The following is a 19,610-nucleotide window of genomic DNA, read 5'->3' as shown; positions in this document are numbered from 1 at the left end:
GGAACTAATTTCTTTTTAAATAAACAAATAATTTCAACTAAGATGTACTTAACCCCCCTTAGTTACTTTAAAAGCAAATAACTTGTCCTCCCCCCTTTGATGCTTTAAAAGCAAATAACTTGTCAAGTCCTGACAACTTTTCTTTTCCTTTCATTCTGCCTTCAAGACTGATAACAATAATAATAAAAAAAGGGACACACTAAGTTTCAAAATGAAACAGTTTTAATAATAAAAAAATCTTACCTTGAAAGTCTGACTGGTTTTCTTCCACTTTAGATGCTGCCCCAGGTTTAATGGTCGGTAATTCACCTTGAGATACTTGCAGGAGCTCATCAAGAACCTCTTTCTTTATCTCATGTTTCATCTACAGTAGCAAATTCCAGCACATTTTTAGATCAAGTGAAATCACATATTTTGCAAAAGAGCAATGTAACTTTTTGAAAAGATATGTGTGAAATTCAAAACTGAATGCATTAATAAAAGGTATCTGTCGAAATACATTTTCTAAATTCTTTAGAATGTTAATGTCTCTATTAAAATCTTCTTATGCATTACATGTACAATAATTGGCACAAAATTAAGATGTCATTTTTAGGAAAAAATTAATGTAAAGTAAAATTTCATAATTTTTCATTTTTGTAAATCCATGTATGGGAGGATTAATCTAAATATTAAATAACAGAAATCAGAAAAAAATTAATGATATTTCTTAAATTTCTTTTATTATGCAATTTGGGGTGTAAAAATTATACGATATTTATGCTAAAAATTTTATATACATCTCTAAAAATTTCATTTTAATATGTGCAGAAGTAATAAAGAACATACTTTTATCATATATTGTTGTAACCACAAAGGACACTGTTCTATATCAAACTCATCCAAATTCAGATCCCCAGAAGCTTTCTCCATTGTTCGAGATGCTGAAGCCTGCAAAATATTTAATTTTATTAAAGAATAAATTATACACTAAATAAAATAAATTTAAAATAATTCTTACAAAATGATAAATCAAGAGTAAGCATTAAAAAATTGTGTTAAAAGTTTAGCATATAAGTAAAGTATATAAAGGCCCACTATGTTTTGAGATGTTGAATTCAGTAATAATAACCTTTATTATTCCCAAATAATAACCATTCATATTTCACTAAACCAAATATTGAATAATTGAAAAAAATATATATATTATAAAAATGATTTCAATTTTAAACTGAATGTCAAAATTTACCTATAATTTTGGCTTTCAAAATCAAAAGCAATCCAATTAAAATATTCTAATAAAAGTAATAAAATATCAGTTCACAATGCAAATAATTTAAATATACAATGAATCAAAGTGCCAAACATTATGTTTTGCAATTTTATAAGCTAAAATTAATGAAAACTATACTATTTTTAGATGCCAAGGGGATTTCAGAAAGTAAAAGCATTTATAAAAAAACATAATTGCATCATTGGTTCATTATTTTTCTAAAAAAATAAAATTTTGTTTTAAGTGAAAAAAATTAAATTAGCCTTATTTCAGTTATAATATGTTATAACAATTAGTTCACTCACCACAATGGTATTAGAATCACAGTTAAAGTAAATTTAAATTAATAAGCTATATTAATTATTTTAAGGTAAAATAACTACTTGAAATTATTTCAAATCAAAATCTCTGCATCAAATAAACTGCATTTATTTTTTTTTCAAAAATTCACAACAAATAGAAAATAATGAAATTTAAAAAATATTGTAATGATTCAGTACACTTCAAAAAAAAAAAAGGTCAGACAAAGCTGTTATAAAAATAAACAAGCAATTATAATAAATTACAAAATAATTGTCAATCAAATAAATGCAACACAAAAATTCAAACTAAAATGTAATTGCTAGCAGTCACTGTTTACATATATTAAATTTAACATTGGATTGTTATCGCAATATTATAAATCCCAAGTTTAAAAGAAAATTAGTATAAAAAGTAAATATTTAACAAAAATTTTATTGGGCCTGTTTATAAAAAAGAGAAAGATATTTAAAAAAAATAATGACATCCAATGAGAAACCATTTAAAAATCGATTTTCATATTACTAAGATTTAAATATTATTCATATATTATCTAAATTAAGCTGATAATATTTCAAATTATTAAATTACGTATTATAATAATGTAATTATTGATTTTCATTATTTGATTTATTATAATATTATTTCAATATTGCTGATATAAATGTTATAACTGAAGGTTTTATATCTACCCTATTCCAGATTTCTAATAATTTTTATTGAAACTGACTTTTATCTGTAATTCTATTTGATGAAATTCTTAAAATTGAATAAACTGATATATGAAAAAAATAATATAAATTAAACTGATAGCTTAAATAGATTACTTTCTGGATTTTAATATATAGTAAAAAATTGTTCTTGATAATTCTCACAGAAATTATTGAAATGGAAATACAAAAAGGCAGAAATGTCATATTGTACCATTTCAAAAAAAAAGCTTAATGCACTGTTAAAATGAAATTTGGGAGATGCAAATTTAAAACAATTTGACTTAATTTAATTATTAAAACAAAAAGATTTATCAAGATATATATATATATATATATATATATATATATATATATATAAGCTATTAAAAAGCTTTTATAATGCTTTATTGTGAAAGTCCAGACATTAATATAACTACATTTTCATGAGCTTAAATTCATAACTAAGAAGTTGTAGGTAATTTCAAATGATTTTTTAAATATGAAAATACCATACATTACTTTTTTTTTCAATATTCATTAAAAATATTAAGATTTTAATTTTAAAAAAATGATGTAATTTTTCTGTTTTTAGAAGAAAAATAAGACAATTAGCAGTTATCTATAACAAAAAAAAAAAAAAATCCATACTTTGTAGATAAAAGTGAGAGTAATTTAGTTATTTAGTTTTGTTAAAATTTATTTTAATACATATTTTTAAAAAATTAAATTCATCAATTGATTCCTAATTTATCCCAAAGTAATAAGAAGAAAAAAAAGAACAAAAATAAAACTAACTTTCTTTTCCTTTTAAATCTATATAATAATAAAAACGCATTCAAAAATGCGATTCTTTACTAAAAGAAGATGTCAAAGAAATTTTTTCCTCAAGTTTAAAAGTTACTTTTCTTCTAGTGTATATAATAATCAGACAAGAACATGGGGATGGGGGAAGGAAATGTCATTCACCTATGGCTATTTATCAATACCATTTAGTGAATTGTATGGAAAAAAAAAAAAGTACTGAAATCCAACGATCAGACTTAATTTTAAGAGTGATAATTTGCTTTTTTTTAAACATTTGTATGAATTTGTTTACTGATGCAAAACTAAGCGTACCTTTGAAAAAACATAAGCAGATAATGAATAGATAGATAATGAACAAATAATGATATCCTCCATGATCAGTGGTTTAACATGAAGTTGCTACATGCATTACATACAGAGATATAGCAAATTATTTGTCAATAATTTACCTTCACGTACTTACATTCATTTTTAGTTAATACAATAAAAAATAGAAAAGAAGCTAAAATTATTGAATAATAGATAATATATTTCAGTTATATAGTGGATCAGATTCTACAAAAAATTATTAGGGCTAATTAGATTTAAAAAAACCCTACAAATCAAAGTGTAAACACTTTTTTTATTTATTAACACTAGACAAATTGTTACTAAAACACTACCATAGATATTAAGTCTTTCAAAACAAACAGAATTAAAGTTCGATTTATCATTATTATCCCCACAATGAGGGTTATACAATGCTTAATTATACATACGTGAGTGCAAGGAAAAACACAGATTCAATTTGCTGAATGTTAAAGGTCAGGACAGAACATTTTTTAAGTACAAAAACAAAGGTCAATAATAATTAAAACGTCTAAAATTAGTAACAGAATAATCAGAAGTAATAGCTATTAATTATACATAATTAATCACAAAAAAAAATCCACCAATGAAATTATGTATTTGTTATATATATATATTTAAAAATGAAATAAATATAAAAAATTGAAACTGAGAATATAAATTAATCAATAGCATGATGATATAAAAGGTCTGTTTTCTTAGAAAGTATATACTATAGTCAATTATGTGCAAAAAAGAAATTTCAAGAAAATATTTAAAATTACTTATATAAACATATAAGTGATAATAAAATTTAAAAAAAAAATCCTTCAATTTTTTCAAAAAAATTGATTGCCTAAAAATAAAACTTATTCAACATACAAAAACAGCAAGAAGTATTAATGCATTGCATATTTACTAATAAGGAATTATTACCGTAGGTAGATATTTCATGGTCATTTGTTTAAAAATATTACTAATTAAATCAAAAAATTAAAAAGTCAATGAGAAATAGTATTTTTAATAAACGTGCTATCCTATTTATAATACTATGTTAACATTTTATCAGCATATATTAAATAAATAAAAATTTGCATTATCATAAAAAGGAAGTTGTTGGATTACTTTCAAAAGTGAAAAAATATCTGGCTGAAGACTGATGGAATTTATGAAAATTAAATACTTATAATCCAAAATAAGTGATTGTTTTCCAGACACAAACAATTATTAAAATTAAATAGCAGGTTATTAGCGAGACATTCCTCGCTAAATGTCATTTACTAATTATTTAAGTACGTATAAGCAGACATACAATAAAAGAAATCTTGACTTCAGTATATGATGAAATAAAAGTTTTCAAATAAATGTTTGTAAATCCAGATAAGGTCTCTTACACAGAAATATTAACAAATAATTTTATTTGATAAAATTTTTTTAATAATATCAAGCAACTGAATAAAAATAAAATTATCGCAGAAAAACTTTCCCTTTTTAGCTCCAAGCATAAACGAAACTATTGTACGACTACCTAGTAAACAAACAACAGAAAATTAAAATTTTAAATGTCATGATTTTCCTTTAGAATCATGAATTACTTACCATTGTATTTTTGATATTTTTTAAAACTTTTAAAAATGCCAAATATTCGTCATTGCGAGAAGAAAGAATTTCGATTGCAAAAATTTACACTCTTACGTCGTCGTTTGTTGTGGTACGTCATACGTCTACACAGCAATGAAGCTCGCGGTTTTGTTATGAAACACCGTACTGGATAGAACAGGACTTTCGGAATGTAGTAATGCGTGACGTAATTAAGAACCAGCTGGGAGAAAAATATATAAATAAATAAATAAAAAATTTCTCACCAGTCGCATAGCATTAAAAACGGTTTCGCTCTTTTTTCTCTCACGGTACAATTGATTGTTTATTTTTTTTACCTCTTGGTGAAATGTTTGCTGCTCAGTTCAGCGACCAGATGTCTGCTTCAAATTTCGCATCGCATTTGTAACTTTCATTGAAGTTGATAAAATTTATAATAATAAGAGTTGCACAAAAATGTGATAAATTTAATCATCGCTTCTGATATTTTAAGCACATACTATCTCAAATACATAAACAAATCTACAATTATATCTTTCGAGCTGTATGCATTTAAGTTTGCTAAGCTTTCTTCACAACGACAATCAAGATTTTTTATATAAAGAAATTAAGTAATTTAAAATCAATTATGTCCCTGCTTCATAAATGTATACAAAGAACATACTACTTAATTAATGCAATTAACTGTCCAATTTATATTTTAAAAATTGTTTGATAATAAATGATGAAATTAATATTAGACAGATGTTTTTTTAAGGGGAAAAAACTATTCTATAAATAGGAAGAGGTTTGAATTTTGCCAAAGAAATATGTAACCTTGCATATTAATAACAACAGGGACTGCTTTAAACAACAGATTTAAAAAAAAGAAAGAAAATAGACACCAGAAAGTTCTACATTTTCCCTGTATTAGTTTAAGATAATGCTTAAATACAAGAATTTCAACACTAGATAAATAACAACAATTAAAATTCGCAAAATTAATACAAAAAATGCAAATATTCAAGAATTACAGGAAACTGGATTCTTTTCTTAAATCTGAATATTTGGAGTGCCCAACAAATATAAAAGAGAAAAAAGATTTTATTCTAAAAAAATTCTTTAAAAACATATTTTGTTTCTACACAAACAGGAAATTTCAATTGAATTTAATTAATTTAAAGATGTATTTTGTTCAAATATATTTTCCTGAAAAGATTTATGTCTAAGTCAGAACAACTATATTGAAGGAGCTAAAGTAAATAATGCAGACTATAAAGGATCTGTGAATCTCAAAGATATTTACAACAAAACATGTCATTTTATGCTTTTGATATTTATATTCCGAAGGTACAGTAGAAAGGGGAAAAAAATATAAAAACTATTAAAAAAATTTCAAATTTATGTAATGCCAGAATTGTTTTCCTACGGACTTTCATAAGGCTTATTTATTTCAGGTGGATAAATAAGGTCATTTAGGTTTTATTTATTCACCTGAAATCTAATTACTTGCAAATAAATCCCTCTAATAACAGTACATAACAATGAAAAAGAAAAGTTATCAATTTGTTCAGGGTAAAAAAAGAAGAAAAAATCAAAATTCATAAAAAAAAATGTAAAAATTTCAATAACATGCTTTGCTGCTAGAAATATTATTAAAAAGATCAGATTAGCTAGCATAAAGGTTTCAGATGAAATAGCATGCAGTTAGAAGGAGGAAGTATTGAAGCAACAATAATTAACTTCAATGGCCACTTGAAATAGTTTCAATTTTCAACCAATTTTGTCAATATATATATATGTAATGATATTTTAACTCTAATTTCAATTTAATTAATTTTCATAGTAACTTCATCTTAATTTAGCCCATAGTAACTTCATTCTAAAATGATTCATAGTAACTTCATCTTAATTTAGCCCATAGTAACTTCATTCTAAATATTCTCTTATTTTGTGATCCGATTCCACTGTCTCTACTTAATTAATTCAAGAGAAGCTTTGTTAAATTGTTGAATCAGCTAAAATCTAACTTTCCCACACTACACGTGAAGAGATAACATACCGCTGATCAAGCAAATTCTTTTTTTAAATCTCCCTGTGTTTCCCCTACCTTGTCCACCCGTGTAATGAAAATCCCTATTGAAATCTCATAATACATTAGAACCGTAAAGAAATATTTTCCCTATCAAAATCATAGGTTATATAAGACCAGGGATAAAATGTCCAAGGGCTTTTTCCTCATTCCTTTTCTGTGTCGTTCTGTGTGCTCATCGCTTGTACGTATGCTTGCTTCTTCAAAATGAAATAAAACGACGTCACAAAAATTAAAAGTATCTTCACTGTCTTCAAACTGCATCATGCTTCACAACAAATAATATTACATATATATATATATATATATATATATACATATATCTAAGGATTAACACATTTTTTTTTTGTTGTTAAGCATACATTTTTTAAAGCTATGTCATTGAAATTTCAACAATAAAATATCCATTTAAATGACATAGTCAAAAAATATATATAAACAAAAGAGTAGTATTAATAGAAAATTACATTAAAATTAATTTAATGTTGAAATGAATATTTGAAATTATGAAATTAACTTGTTTGCAAAGATTTATCAATTTATCTATATTTGTAAACCAAAAAAAATTATAAAATTTTATTGAATTACATCTCCAAATAAGAGAAGAAGTAATTTAAAACTGCAAGTGTAAATTAAATCAATTTAATTCTCTTTCTCCTATGTATGTAAGAAAAAATCTAGAAAAATTCCCTGAAGAATTTAAGGAAAATTATTTAAAATCATTAACTAAAAATTCTGTCAACTTTCAATACACAAATAACAGAGATGTATTCAATATTTTGATGTAAATGCTTTCTCATAACTACTACTATAAAATAAAAATGATAGTTTACAACTTTAAAGATTTCAAGGAGGAAAAATTCTTTTAAAAATAGCTGTGGAAAAATCATACTAATGATTTCCAAAATCTTTTACCTTTTTTCAAGATTTTATATAACAAAGATAATTTTAAAAAATCTAGTTCTTATAAATATATTTAAAATGCTTTAATTCATTTCATAAATAAAATTTTTACTACAGAATAAATATTCCAGTATAAATATGGCTGAATTCCATTACATATAAATATTCAATATGGATATCACCTTCAAAACAATACAAAATTTGTATAAGACAAATTATGGAAGTAAAAGACAAGCTGTGTTTGGGTAACTTTGCATATTAGATAGTTATTTCATAAAGTAGAATCATATATATTCAATAATGAAACTAATTCAATATTTGTAAGCATTTATCAAATGAAAGTTTTAAGTAATTTTATTTGAACTAATGTAATAAAAAATATCTTGCCCCACACAAGAAATAATCTTCCATTTGCTAATATGACATTCTAGCTTCATGAGAAATATTAGTCTCTTTATTATTTGGGTTTAAAATAATAACTTATTTGGAGATAAAATGTAATGTCATGAAAAGATGATATTCAGAAGACAAGAAGGGGGGAGGGAAAAATGATAGCCCAGATGCTGTTTATAATTATGAAATATTTCCTTTTTTTAAAAAAACATAGATACTTGGAGTTTAGGAGTTAGTAAATATTAAACTTCAAGTACATATAGATGTCAAAAATTCCTTCTACAGACACCATTAGGGAATTTGAATATCCAAAGAGTGTACTAAATTTTTATAAAACAACAAGTTTCTTTGTAATAGCCCCCCCCCCCAACCTTCCAAAGGTCAGTTAGTATGATTACTTAGAATTCTAATCTTACATCTGATGAATACAGTGGTCACAATTCTTAGTTGATAATGTTAAATTCCCCATTGTTAAAGAAAAAAATAAATGTAACAATTTCTTAAGCATAATCTCTCTCTCTCTCTCTCTCTTTTTTCTTTTTTTTTAATAAGGAAAGGATGGGAATAAAGCAATTGTTTAAAATGTGTTAATATTTTTGAAAAATAATACTGCCCAATGACATTTTAAAAATATTTTTATTTCTGTCAAATTGTTTGGAAACATACATATGCATGAAGGTAAATCATATTAATATTTTCAATTATTTGAAATCAAGCTGCATTTTAAAACTCCTTCATGATTTTCTGGATTTAAGAATGTGGATGTAATTACTTTTGTTATTTTCTTAGATCATCATTAAAAATTGCTTCAAGCTTTGATTTATTACACCAGGTACAATAATTGTAGAAATATTTATGTCACATATATGGAGTTATGGAAAAATATTCATGTCACATATCTAGATTAGGAACTTCCATAAAATTTCATTTCTGAGCGCCAAATTATTGCCATAAAAATAGCATAAAAAATAGCAACAAATTCAGTTTCATGATAGTTTGCTGATTTCCTAATTGAAAATATTTAATAATTTAATTCAAATAGTGTTTTAAATTATGACCACATACTGCTACTGCTCAATTATTATAACAAATACATAATCTTTCCCTTAAAAAAATCAGTTTTAAACTTGATTACAATAGAATGTATTTCCTGATTATTTTTCAATATAAATTTTCTTATTCAAATGAAGTTCTCTCTTGTATTTAGTGCATTTAATTCTTTTTTTAACTTTCTTCTTCAAGACCACTTGTTTATTTTATGACATTATATTTAATAATAAAAAAAAAGCAATCAAGCAATCATTGAGAAAGCCATTTTCCTCTCTCAAAATAAAATTCAAGTCTGTTTTCTTTTTTTAATTCTATAATCAACATTCTAGTCCATGGATCATTTTGAAAAATTAAAGATTATAAATGAGCAGTTAATCTTTATTATTGTTTTTTTACTTGAAAAAAATGTGTGTGTTAGAATTCAATATTTTAGTTAGGTTCGAATAAAGTTCCCACCAGTTTTTTTCACCCTAAAATTTAAGACTACTGTATTCCCTTCTACAGCTTTTATTTTTCTCTATTTATATTCTTGACAGCAGATTTTCAACAGTAATTACAATATCCATGCTTTACTTTTTGCAGGCAGGATCTTAAATCAAACAGGATTACATCATTTCATCCTAGCAATGTCCCCCCCCCCACACTTTTCTTTTTCCTTTCTGTTTGTTTACAACTCACAAAAAATCTTTATCACCTTCGAAAATACTAGCAGGGTTAAAAAATTTTGTATGCTTACCTTTTTGTTTTACATGTTTAATTTTTTTTAATTGTAAAAAAGCAGAAATTGAACTTTTTCTCTACTCCAAAACTATTTATGCTCATTATTGCATTCCTAATTGTATTAGATATCATTATATAAAATAGTGTCCATAAAAATTGATATATCAGTAAAAATACCTTAAGTGATCAATTACAGTAATAGCCTTAAACCAGCAAAATGACTATTTGAAATATATAATGTGTACATCTGCTATACTGTATTTATTAAAGTAGAGTTTGTATGATATAACTCCAATTATATAAATGGACTTGGAGGAAAATGGAAAGATTGAAGTAAATTTAGGAGTTTCTACAAGCTTTCAGTTTTACAAACTTGCTAAACTTAATTCCAAAAATTAAAATTATTTTTCTGTCTGAGAACTTTATTTCTTATTTCAGCTTTTTCATATTATCTGAATTTCCATATATTTGAATTGGTCCAACATCTACTTAGTATGGATATCTGACCTATTCTACAACTGATATATGTAACTTCTAAAAAATGCTCACAATATATATATATATATATATAAACTTAATTTTTTTTTCTTTCAAACTATTTTTGAAAAAGACAAAAATTTTACACTTACCGAATGACAGTTTTTCGATATATATTGAAGTGTGAGAAAGAAAAAACACAGCATTATGCAATGCTTACAATCATGACAAATTAGTCATTCACATTTTTATTCCATCTCATGCAGTCACTAGTGATATTTTAATCTATACTGCATTTAGCATAAAGAATGAAGTACATATAATTACGAAAGTAAATAAATTTTTTTCTTCATTTTTATATATTTTTTACCACTACAATACATTTTTATTACATACATTTAGTTTTTCATTATTTTGATGATAAGGTTTCTAACTAATATTAAAGTATTAATGCCCTTCCCTTAATAAAAGATAAGTTTATAGGTTAAAGATTACAAATTTTTAAATCATTGATTACTAAGTGATTATGTCTTCACTTTTTCTTAAAGCAAAGTTTCATTGTAACCTCAAAAATACTCATAATTATCTTTTATTATATAAAGATTTTTCTTTTAATCTTCAGTTATTTCTTGTATAATGGTTTGCAAATCATATTTAGGTTCTAAAGTGTCTTTTAATTTGCATTGTATCCACACACAACAGCCAATTAATTAATAGCTGAAAAGTTAGTAATTTTCTCTAAAACTTATAAGCAACTGAATCTCAAAACATTTGAATAACATTATTTTATGCATTAGTTTTGATACATAGAACATTTAAAAGAAATCAATGAAAAAATATCATAATTTCTTTCATAAATTATTAAGAGATTTTCCCATTTCTGTTTTCTGTATGGTGTTTTGTTATTAATAAATTAATAAATAAAAATAGCATGAAAATCTTTCTTCATGGGGAAATGTTCATATGAAAAATCCTTTCCTTTCAAATTGACAAAAATTCAATATGTTTTTGGGATCTGTGTGATTTTTTAAAAAATTTATCTTCGAGATGAATAATTTTTATGTAGGAAATGTAAAATTATTTTAATCAAGGGAAGCATTTAAGAAGAAATCAACAGAATCTGAAACAACAGTCTTTTTCTGTTGACAGAGATCACAATCTACTAAAGTCATTCTTAAAGTATGTGCCTCTATTCCTTTAAAATATTCACTTCGTATTAGTACTATACTATTCTTAATTTTAAATTTAGTTTTATAGTTGGCATAAAGAGTGGCTGGTTCAAATTAATAAGTAAATGATTTGTGTCAGCTCTGGTAGATATTGCATATTTTGGTTTATACTTAAATAAATATGGCAGTTAGCAAATTTAGTAATGGATTTACAGTTTTTGAAATCACAATGCTCTTTAGTGTACAAAAAACACTTTTTGATTGAAAGGAGATATTATTGTAACCCAATTTGCTATTAATTTTTTCTGGAATAATGAAAAAAAATCGATGTGGAATAGGATACAGGGTACCACTTTATTCCATTCTTTGAAAATATAGTAATCTTAGATATTCATCAGTTCAATATTAATATATTAAACTTGATTCTAAAATATCCAATGTAAATGAAAAGAATTTTATTTATTTTTATCAAAAAACATTTATTGGTTAATTTTTAAAAAGTCCTTGCAAGAGTTTTATAAACTGTGCAAGGATGGCAAAAATTGAAAAAAGAAAAAAAAAAAAAAAAAAAAAGGGAATTACTGGTCTTATATTTGAAGACCACTGGCAAATATTACCTTATTTAAAATATACAATGCATAAATGTGAAATAAAAGGAATGAATAGAAACCAATTCTCCACTATTTAAACAAAATGGAAAACTTTAATTACATATTACAGCTAAAATGATTTTCAATTGAGACTGATTTTACATATCATTATACAATATATTTCTTGTTTCTATTGAACTAATGAAGACATTAAACAAAATTACAAGGATAGGATCAAATATGAACAAAATCTAATAGGAATTTCCTTTTCTTCTCCCAATGAAAGCTTTAGTGGTGAAAGATAAACAAAAATGCATATAAAACTAGCAGTCATAGTCTTCCTGAAACTTTCTTACCCATTCTCTAATAAAAGTATTATCTTCCCCAAGGCATAAGATTGTGAACTTTAAGTAAGATCATGAAAGCAATAAGTACTCAGATATTTATTTTTAGATTTACATATATGAGAGTTTAATACAATAAAGAAAGCAAAATGTGATTTTTGAATGCCCTGACTGAAACCAAACTTTGACAGAAAATCAATTTAATAATTTTTAAAAAAATTGCCAATCTTTTTATCCAAGTTGTCACATTTTTGAGTTACCATGTTTAATTGCATGCAACATTACAGACTGACAACTCCTTGACATACTTAGTTCAAAATTTGAAATGGATCTACATGTTAAATGCTAACTCTATGTTCCCTCTTAGTGTTTTGTAGTTATTATTTTCATTTAAACAAATGTCCTAAGAACGGATTTTTTCAAAATTTCACAAAAATCTACAAATTTAATTCACAAACCATATACCAAACACATCATCAATCTAAAAGTGTTTTGAGTACCTATGTTCATTTTTAAATAGACAAAGAAAAAAATTTTTTAATGTGTTTTTCAGATTCTAGGAAATCTGAAATGTAAAGATTCAATGTAAATTTTTAATTTTTTGATGATTATAAAATTATATCCTTATATACATGGTACATAAACAAGGAAAAATAACAAAAATAAACAGCTTAAATATTTAACTCTGAGAACTAAATTTAAATCATATTTCTCCATAAATAATTTTTCTACAAAATTTATGAGAAAGACTTTCATAACTGATATTCATACTTCATACAAAATAATTCATTTTTTAGCAAGCAGTTTTCCTACAAATATATATATATATATATATATATATATATATATATATATATATATATATATATATATATATATATAATGTTATTGAACTTCCACCAAGAATAGTGTAATTATTTATTATAATTATTACTACTCCAAAAATTTGTTAATTTGATTCAATTAAATTTTGAATCAAATTAACATATTTCCTTTAAGAAAAACCTAGAAAAGAAAGAGGTACACATATAATCCTTAATAATGCATGTTTATAATAACTGATATACAAAATTTCTTATTTTTTGCCATTGATTTTTACCACATCTTGTGAATATAAAATTAAATATCGTCATTTTAACTATTAATAATAACAAGCATATAAATTTCCAGGATCTATATGCATATATCATTATTTTCCTTCAAATGTAAAAATTTGAAAAATCAAAAGCACTTTAAACTCATGAACAGAGGAAAAGAAATGTATAGTTTGAAACTACAATATTTTGATTTAGAATTATTTTGTATTTGTAAAAAAAGCCACAATACTTTAAAAATATTCATTTAAAAAAAGTTAATTTAGTACTCACAGAATCAAAGAATGTATGGTAATTTTCACATAGGGTCAGAGCATCAGAGAGATGCAAATTTCTAAATTTCTTTGTCACTTCTTTAATTCTTGGGCAGTAATTTGGATCCCATGGGCTGGCAATTCTTGGCTCAGATTTTTCATTTAGCCCAGAGTTCCTTCTGTCTGGTTTACCAGGAAGCTGAAACTTAAAGATATTATAGTTGTCATTTGTAATTCACATTCAGAAAATGAAGTTTTCATCAACAATCATTAATCTTTTTTCTTCTCTTTAAGTTTAAAAGAACTACAAAAATTTAGCTATTTATTCTAAGGTAGCACAATAATCAAAATATCTAATGATTTAATTACATGAATATAAGTTTAAAAAAAGCTTATAAATAATTAATATCTTCAATTTTTCATAAATCTATTTAAAATATCTAACACTTAAAAGCAATGTATAACGAATAGTAAGCAAACAGCAGAATAATTTTTTTTAATAAGAGATTTAAAAATTTTTTAATTAAAGTTATCATATATTAATATTTTTCTGTAAGAATTATCATTTTTATTGAATAGCAAGAAGACAATAATTTTAAATATTTCAAGCCAAATAATATTTAAATCATCATTTAGATAGTTTTTAAATATATTTCGGTGTAACTCTTTATGGCATTAAAATTAATTAATTTACATATTTCATATATTTCCTATGCATCATAGTATTAGTAACATGTTTAAGAAGATATGGAAAAAAATTCTATAAGAAACCAGCAAATCAATAAAACAGTATTTTCAGTGATATTCTGGCTTGGTAAAATTTGAAATTCATCTAAAAATTTTAGAGTTATATTTGACTTTGCAGAAAATTATAATTTTACATAGCATATCCATTTAGTCTTTTCAAAGAAATTAATTTTTCCACCTTTTTTTTATATAAAAACTCAAAATTTACTAAAAATATTTATAAAATTTTAACGAAAAAAAAAAATAGAATTCAGCATTTTATTATCACATAAAGGTAATTCACAGAATTATACAGCAAAATTTTAATAACTAAAATGATACCTGATTTTTTTTTTCACTAAAATAAAAATTATCAATTTACAAAACAGTAAAAAAAAAAAAAAAATCTTTAAAACTATTAATATGCAAAACAACCAGACATGAATATAATAAATGTTGTCATACATAAAATTTTAAGAGTGACTCATAAAAGATTATTAAGGATTAGAAGAAGAAATAGATATAGTTAAAATTTTTATTAATAATACTTAAAATTACTAAAAATTTAATTATTAAATTAATTACACTGTCATAAGTTATATTAAAAAATAGCAATTTTTTTTTTAAATCACTCTTGCAAAAGATGAATGATTTAAAAATTAATATATGTCAGATGACTGATAAAATCTGCATATGATACACAATTTGTGTAACTTGTTATAATTTTTTTTCTTTTGTTATTTTTCATTTGTTTTTAAGTTTCATTTTAGAACGTAGGAAATTTTAAATTACTAATACTCAAAGCATATTACTAATTAATTGTCAGAATTTTAAAAAAAAATAAATAAAATGCTTACATTTTTGAAGAACCAATTTGAATCTGTTTTTCGTTGCTTTCTTTCTTCTCGCCTTGAATGATCCTGCAAATAAAAATTTTCAAGTTAAAATAATATATAAATAAAAGCAGTCATCAATATAAAAATCAGTTGAAATATATTTATTTTATATGTTGTTTAAAAATGAAATGAAGATTTTTTAAAATATAAAAATGCTAATTGCTATTGCAAACTAATCATTCACTATAAAATACCCAGTTTGCAATGTGTTTTAATTGTAATAAATTTATCAATAGTACAACATATAAACATAATGTTGACAATAATAAATTTCTATTTTGTACAATCCAAATAAAAACTTATAAAATAAATAGTAGACAAAAATGAATAAGAAATTGTATTTTAATATTCTCTATCAAGAACTAATAATTATAGTAATAATACTATCCAGTTTTTCTTTATTAAAAATGTGCATCACAAAAATTTAAATTATTACAAAAAATGCATCATTGTAAAAAAAAAAAAAAAGAGAGAGAGAGAGAGAGAGAGTCTAATGAAATAAAAGGATATTTTTAGTTTTACAAGAATGCCTCTGTTACAATAAAATACTTTAATACTTATAAAATAATATTTTGATGCATTGATTTACAAATAAAACTTTGCTTAATAAATGATAGAAATAAAGTTAAAATATTCTAAATTTATTTTATAGTCTAAATACAAAAAAAAAAAGCAATTATAAAAGTATGATTTAAAAAATCACATAATTTTTATTCTACAAATTTATGGCAAGCATACATAAACATGATGTCCATTAATATCTCCATTTGGACTATTATCATAATACAGAATGTTTTAGTTGAATTTCTATCATTAAATTTTAATATATCTGCCTAAATATTAAAATTATTTAAAATAAATATTTATTTTGTACAAAAAAATGAAATTGAAAAAAATTAAAATTACATTAGCAATGAAACAGTAGAAGAAAGTTAGAAGGAATGGGACAGATTCCACAATTTTTTTTTAATTCACTAGTTTAGAGAATAAAAGAATGCAGTTTTAAAAAATCTAACAGTATATTTTTTATTTTATTTTAAAAAAATAAAAGAACAGCAAAATACAAACAATGAGTTTTTATTTGCATAATTAGAAATTGTAATATTTTTGTCTAACCCCTGCCTCATATGAGGGACGTGTAGAACACATTTAAGGTAGGAATGGGACAATGTATGAAAAAAATTAAAATTAATAAATATTGTGTTTTGATATCCTATTCATTGAATGATTTATGGTTTTGAACGTGCCAAACAAGAGCTAATTTTGAAATCTTCACTGCTGCTGCCACATCTTGAAAACTTTTTCATGACCATTTCCACTGATTACAATAAGTTATTATTTAATATATTTTTCTTTTGATGCATACTTTTGCTTTCATATTTGTGACATTTTTATATAGAAAATATAAACTTAGTAATTCTTTTTAATTTGGAGTAACAAAAGCTTTAATAAATAAATTTCATAATTTTTCTTCTTTTTTTTTTATTGCTTAATGCTTATTATATGGCTTATAACTTTATTATATTTAGAGTAGAATTTCCCTTAACTGAACTTAAGTAGTGAACATGATTTCCAGTAGAAAATAATTTTTTTTTTATATGAAATGATACAGAATGATCTACAATATGTATTCATACTTTATATGGTACAATTATCAACAAATTACATTTAGATAAACTGGTGCTCTTGATTAAATTTTTGAAAAAAAAAGTGGAATTTTATTTTATGCTTTCTGTTTTGGTTAATGGAAGCTCAGATTTTTTGTTGTTGTACATTATTGCTTTATTTTATTTAATATATATATTATTAATAATGTAAACTAATTCATATATTTTAATAAATGTAAAATCATCAACTTACTTTGTATTGTAACAACCAAGCCACTCATTTTATGAAACAAAATTTAAAAAATTAAAATCTTTAATCATTAGCATATTTAGAAAATGTACTGAAATGTCATCAAGCCTGCCCCATTCCTCCCTCAGCAGAAATTTCTTTTATAATGCATATCACATAACACATGCTACATTTAAGCTTAATTTGACTGTTAATTTGTAAACACTATATCTTTAGTTATATACATTTATTATATAGTTTATTATACATTTAAAATAGTTTTATTTTACAAATAATAAGACAAAAAAAAAACCACTGAAAAAATACGAATTTGTATTTACTTCTGAGGCTGTTATAAACACTAATAATATTATAGCTGCTGTAACAATTAAACGATAAAACAAGGAGCTATAGCTACTTTATCTAATAGAGAAAATAAAAATTAATTCTAATCTTTGATTTAAACATAAAGGCAACTGTCCCATTACTCTCAACTTTCCCCTAAACTATAATGAATTTTCATAGATACGATTTATTGGAGAAAATAATTAAAAATGTTTAATGTAAAAGTTCTAAACAAGTACTATAATAGTGTCCAACGGATTAATAAACTGATCAACACGTCACTTATTGACTTAAATTATAAGACGCACAAAAGAAATCTGAACAAAAATTTTAAAAATTAAATAAAAATAATTGCATATATGATAAAAAGCATAACTTTTTGAAAAAGCTAAAAAGTGTTAACATAGGTATCCTCTTGTTAAAGTATGTTTGACTCAAAAAAATTTTTAACTAGAAAACGATCATGAAAACGAAAACTGAAATCGCATAACTAAATCAATAATGCAATTTCAGGAAACAAATTTATAAGAATTTAAATTAATTCCATCTTAAAAGACACGAATTAAAATGTACTGAACAAAGAAATATTGCAGTTTATTAGAAAAGCCTTGACATGTTTCGTTTCTTACCTAACTGGAGAGCAGACCTCAGTTAAGAAAATACTTTCGTAATTTGAACAGAAAAATGCATTTAAAAATAGGGAAACAGAAATCTAACATTACCTCTGATGGTGGCAATGTAAACATATAAGGCTCTTCATCAATGATGTTAGCTGTTATCCGCATTTTGAAAACAAGAATTTTATGAATTCGACATGGACAGACGCTGTAATATTTATTAAGATACTGTTGCAAAACAAAACTAACTTGTTGCCAGATTTGAAAAAGTAGTTAGCCTTGGAAACAACAAGATCATGCGCATTCTTTCAACGCATGTCAAGAACTTTTTTAAAGATTTTTTTTTTCGGGACTAAAGTAAAGTCGATTCTTTGATTTTCTTTTTTTGATACAAACTTTATAAGTTTATGGTTTAAAGTGAACTATCATGATCAAAATACAGAAATATTATTTGCAAACAGATAATTTTGATAAGAATTAATTTAGTGATGGCGAGGAAAGGATAGTAGTATCGTTTTGCATCATATTATAAAAACTTCTAAGTGAATTTTAATAGTTTAAGATAACTATAATTATACGAACAAAAAAAATTATCCAGGAAAACTTTTATTTAATAAAAAATTGTTCTTATTATAACAAGTCCGTGTGGCCTAATGGATAAGGCGTCTGACTTCGAATCAGAAGATTGCAGGTTCGAGTCCTGTCACGGACGTTCGGTGCTTTATTTTTAATTTGTGTCTCTGTTTTATCGTTTGTAAAATAAATTTTAAATTACACATTCATACATTTCGAATACTGCAAACTAATTTCCACAAAACTTTTTTTTTATATAACTTTTTTTCTTTCAGAAATAGTTTTGTTCTCGTCTTATGAGAGAAAATTAAAAATTTTGTCACTTCTATAAAAGGGATAATTTATTCAAAAGTTTTCAACTTTACACTTTTAAAAATTATTACTAACCAAAAGTCTGAAATTTAAATGAGGAATATTCCATAAATTTAAAATATATTTTTAAATGAATTTTTTATAAAAGTATACTAAATGTTTCAATAATATAAAATTGATCGGTTATTTACTATTATTATAATTACAATCTTATTTAACTCCACTTAGTTAATCAATAGTGAAAAAAAAAGTTGAAAATAATGAAT

The 19,610-nt window shown here is 23.9% G+C and overlaps 1 protein-coding gene and 1 non-coding gene across 5 annotated transcripts in view; one reads left to right on the top strand and one right to left on the bottom strand.

Moving 5' to 3' along the window:
* Positions 1-18,709, bottom strand: part of LOC129971310 (next to BRCA1 gene 1 protein-like) — a 33,017-nt gene extending 14,308 nt beyond the window's left edge. Inside the window, exons 1-5 of one of the 4 annotated variants that reach the window (XM_056084937.1) lie at positions 18,565-18,709; positions 15,623-15,685; positions 14,059-14,244; positions 829-930; positions 244-364 (exon numbers count right to left, since the gene is read on the bottom strand). In XM_056084937.1, the coding sequence (XP_055940912.1) occupies positions 244-364; positions 829-930; positions 14,059-14,244; positions 15,623-15,685; positions 18,565-18,627 (535 nt within the window). In that variant the 5' untranslated portion in view covers positions 18,628-18,709. Of the gene's footprint in view, positions 1-243; positions 365-828; positions 931-4,687; positions 4,831-4,974; positions 5,119-14,058; positions 14,245-15,622; positions 15,686-18,564 lie in introns of those variants that run through there. The other 3 variants (XM_056084938.1, XM_056084940.1, XM_056084941.1) reach the window with 3 other exon arrangements.
* A 389-nt stretch (positions 18,710-19,098) lies between these two features.
* On the top strand, positions 19,099-19,171 carry Trnar-ucg (transfer RNA arginine (anticodon UCG)). Its single transcript has one exon. It is a non-coding gene; the product is annotated as a tRNA-Arg (tRNA).
* Positions 19,172-19,610: the final 439 nt, after the last annotated feature.

Source organism: Argiope bruennichi, chromosome 6 (assembly GCF_947563725.1).
Source record: "Argiope bruennichi chromosome 6, qqArgBrue1.1, whole genome shotgun sequence".
NCBI classification, from domain to species: Eukaryota; Metazoa; Arthropoda; class Arachnida; order Araneae; family Araneidae; genus Argiope; species Argiope bruennichi.
This window is presented reverse-complemented; position numbering and strand designations above follow the sequence as displayed.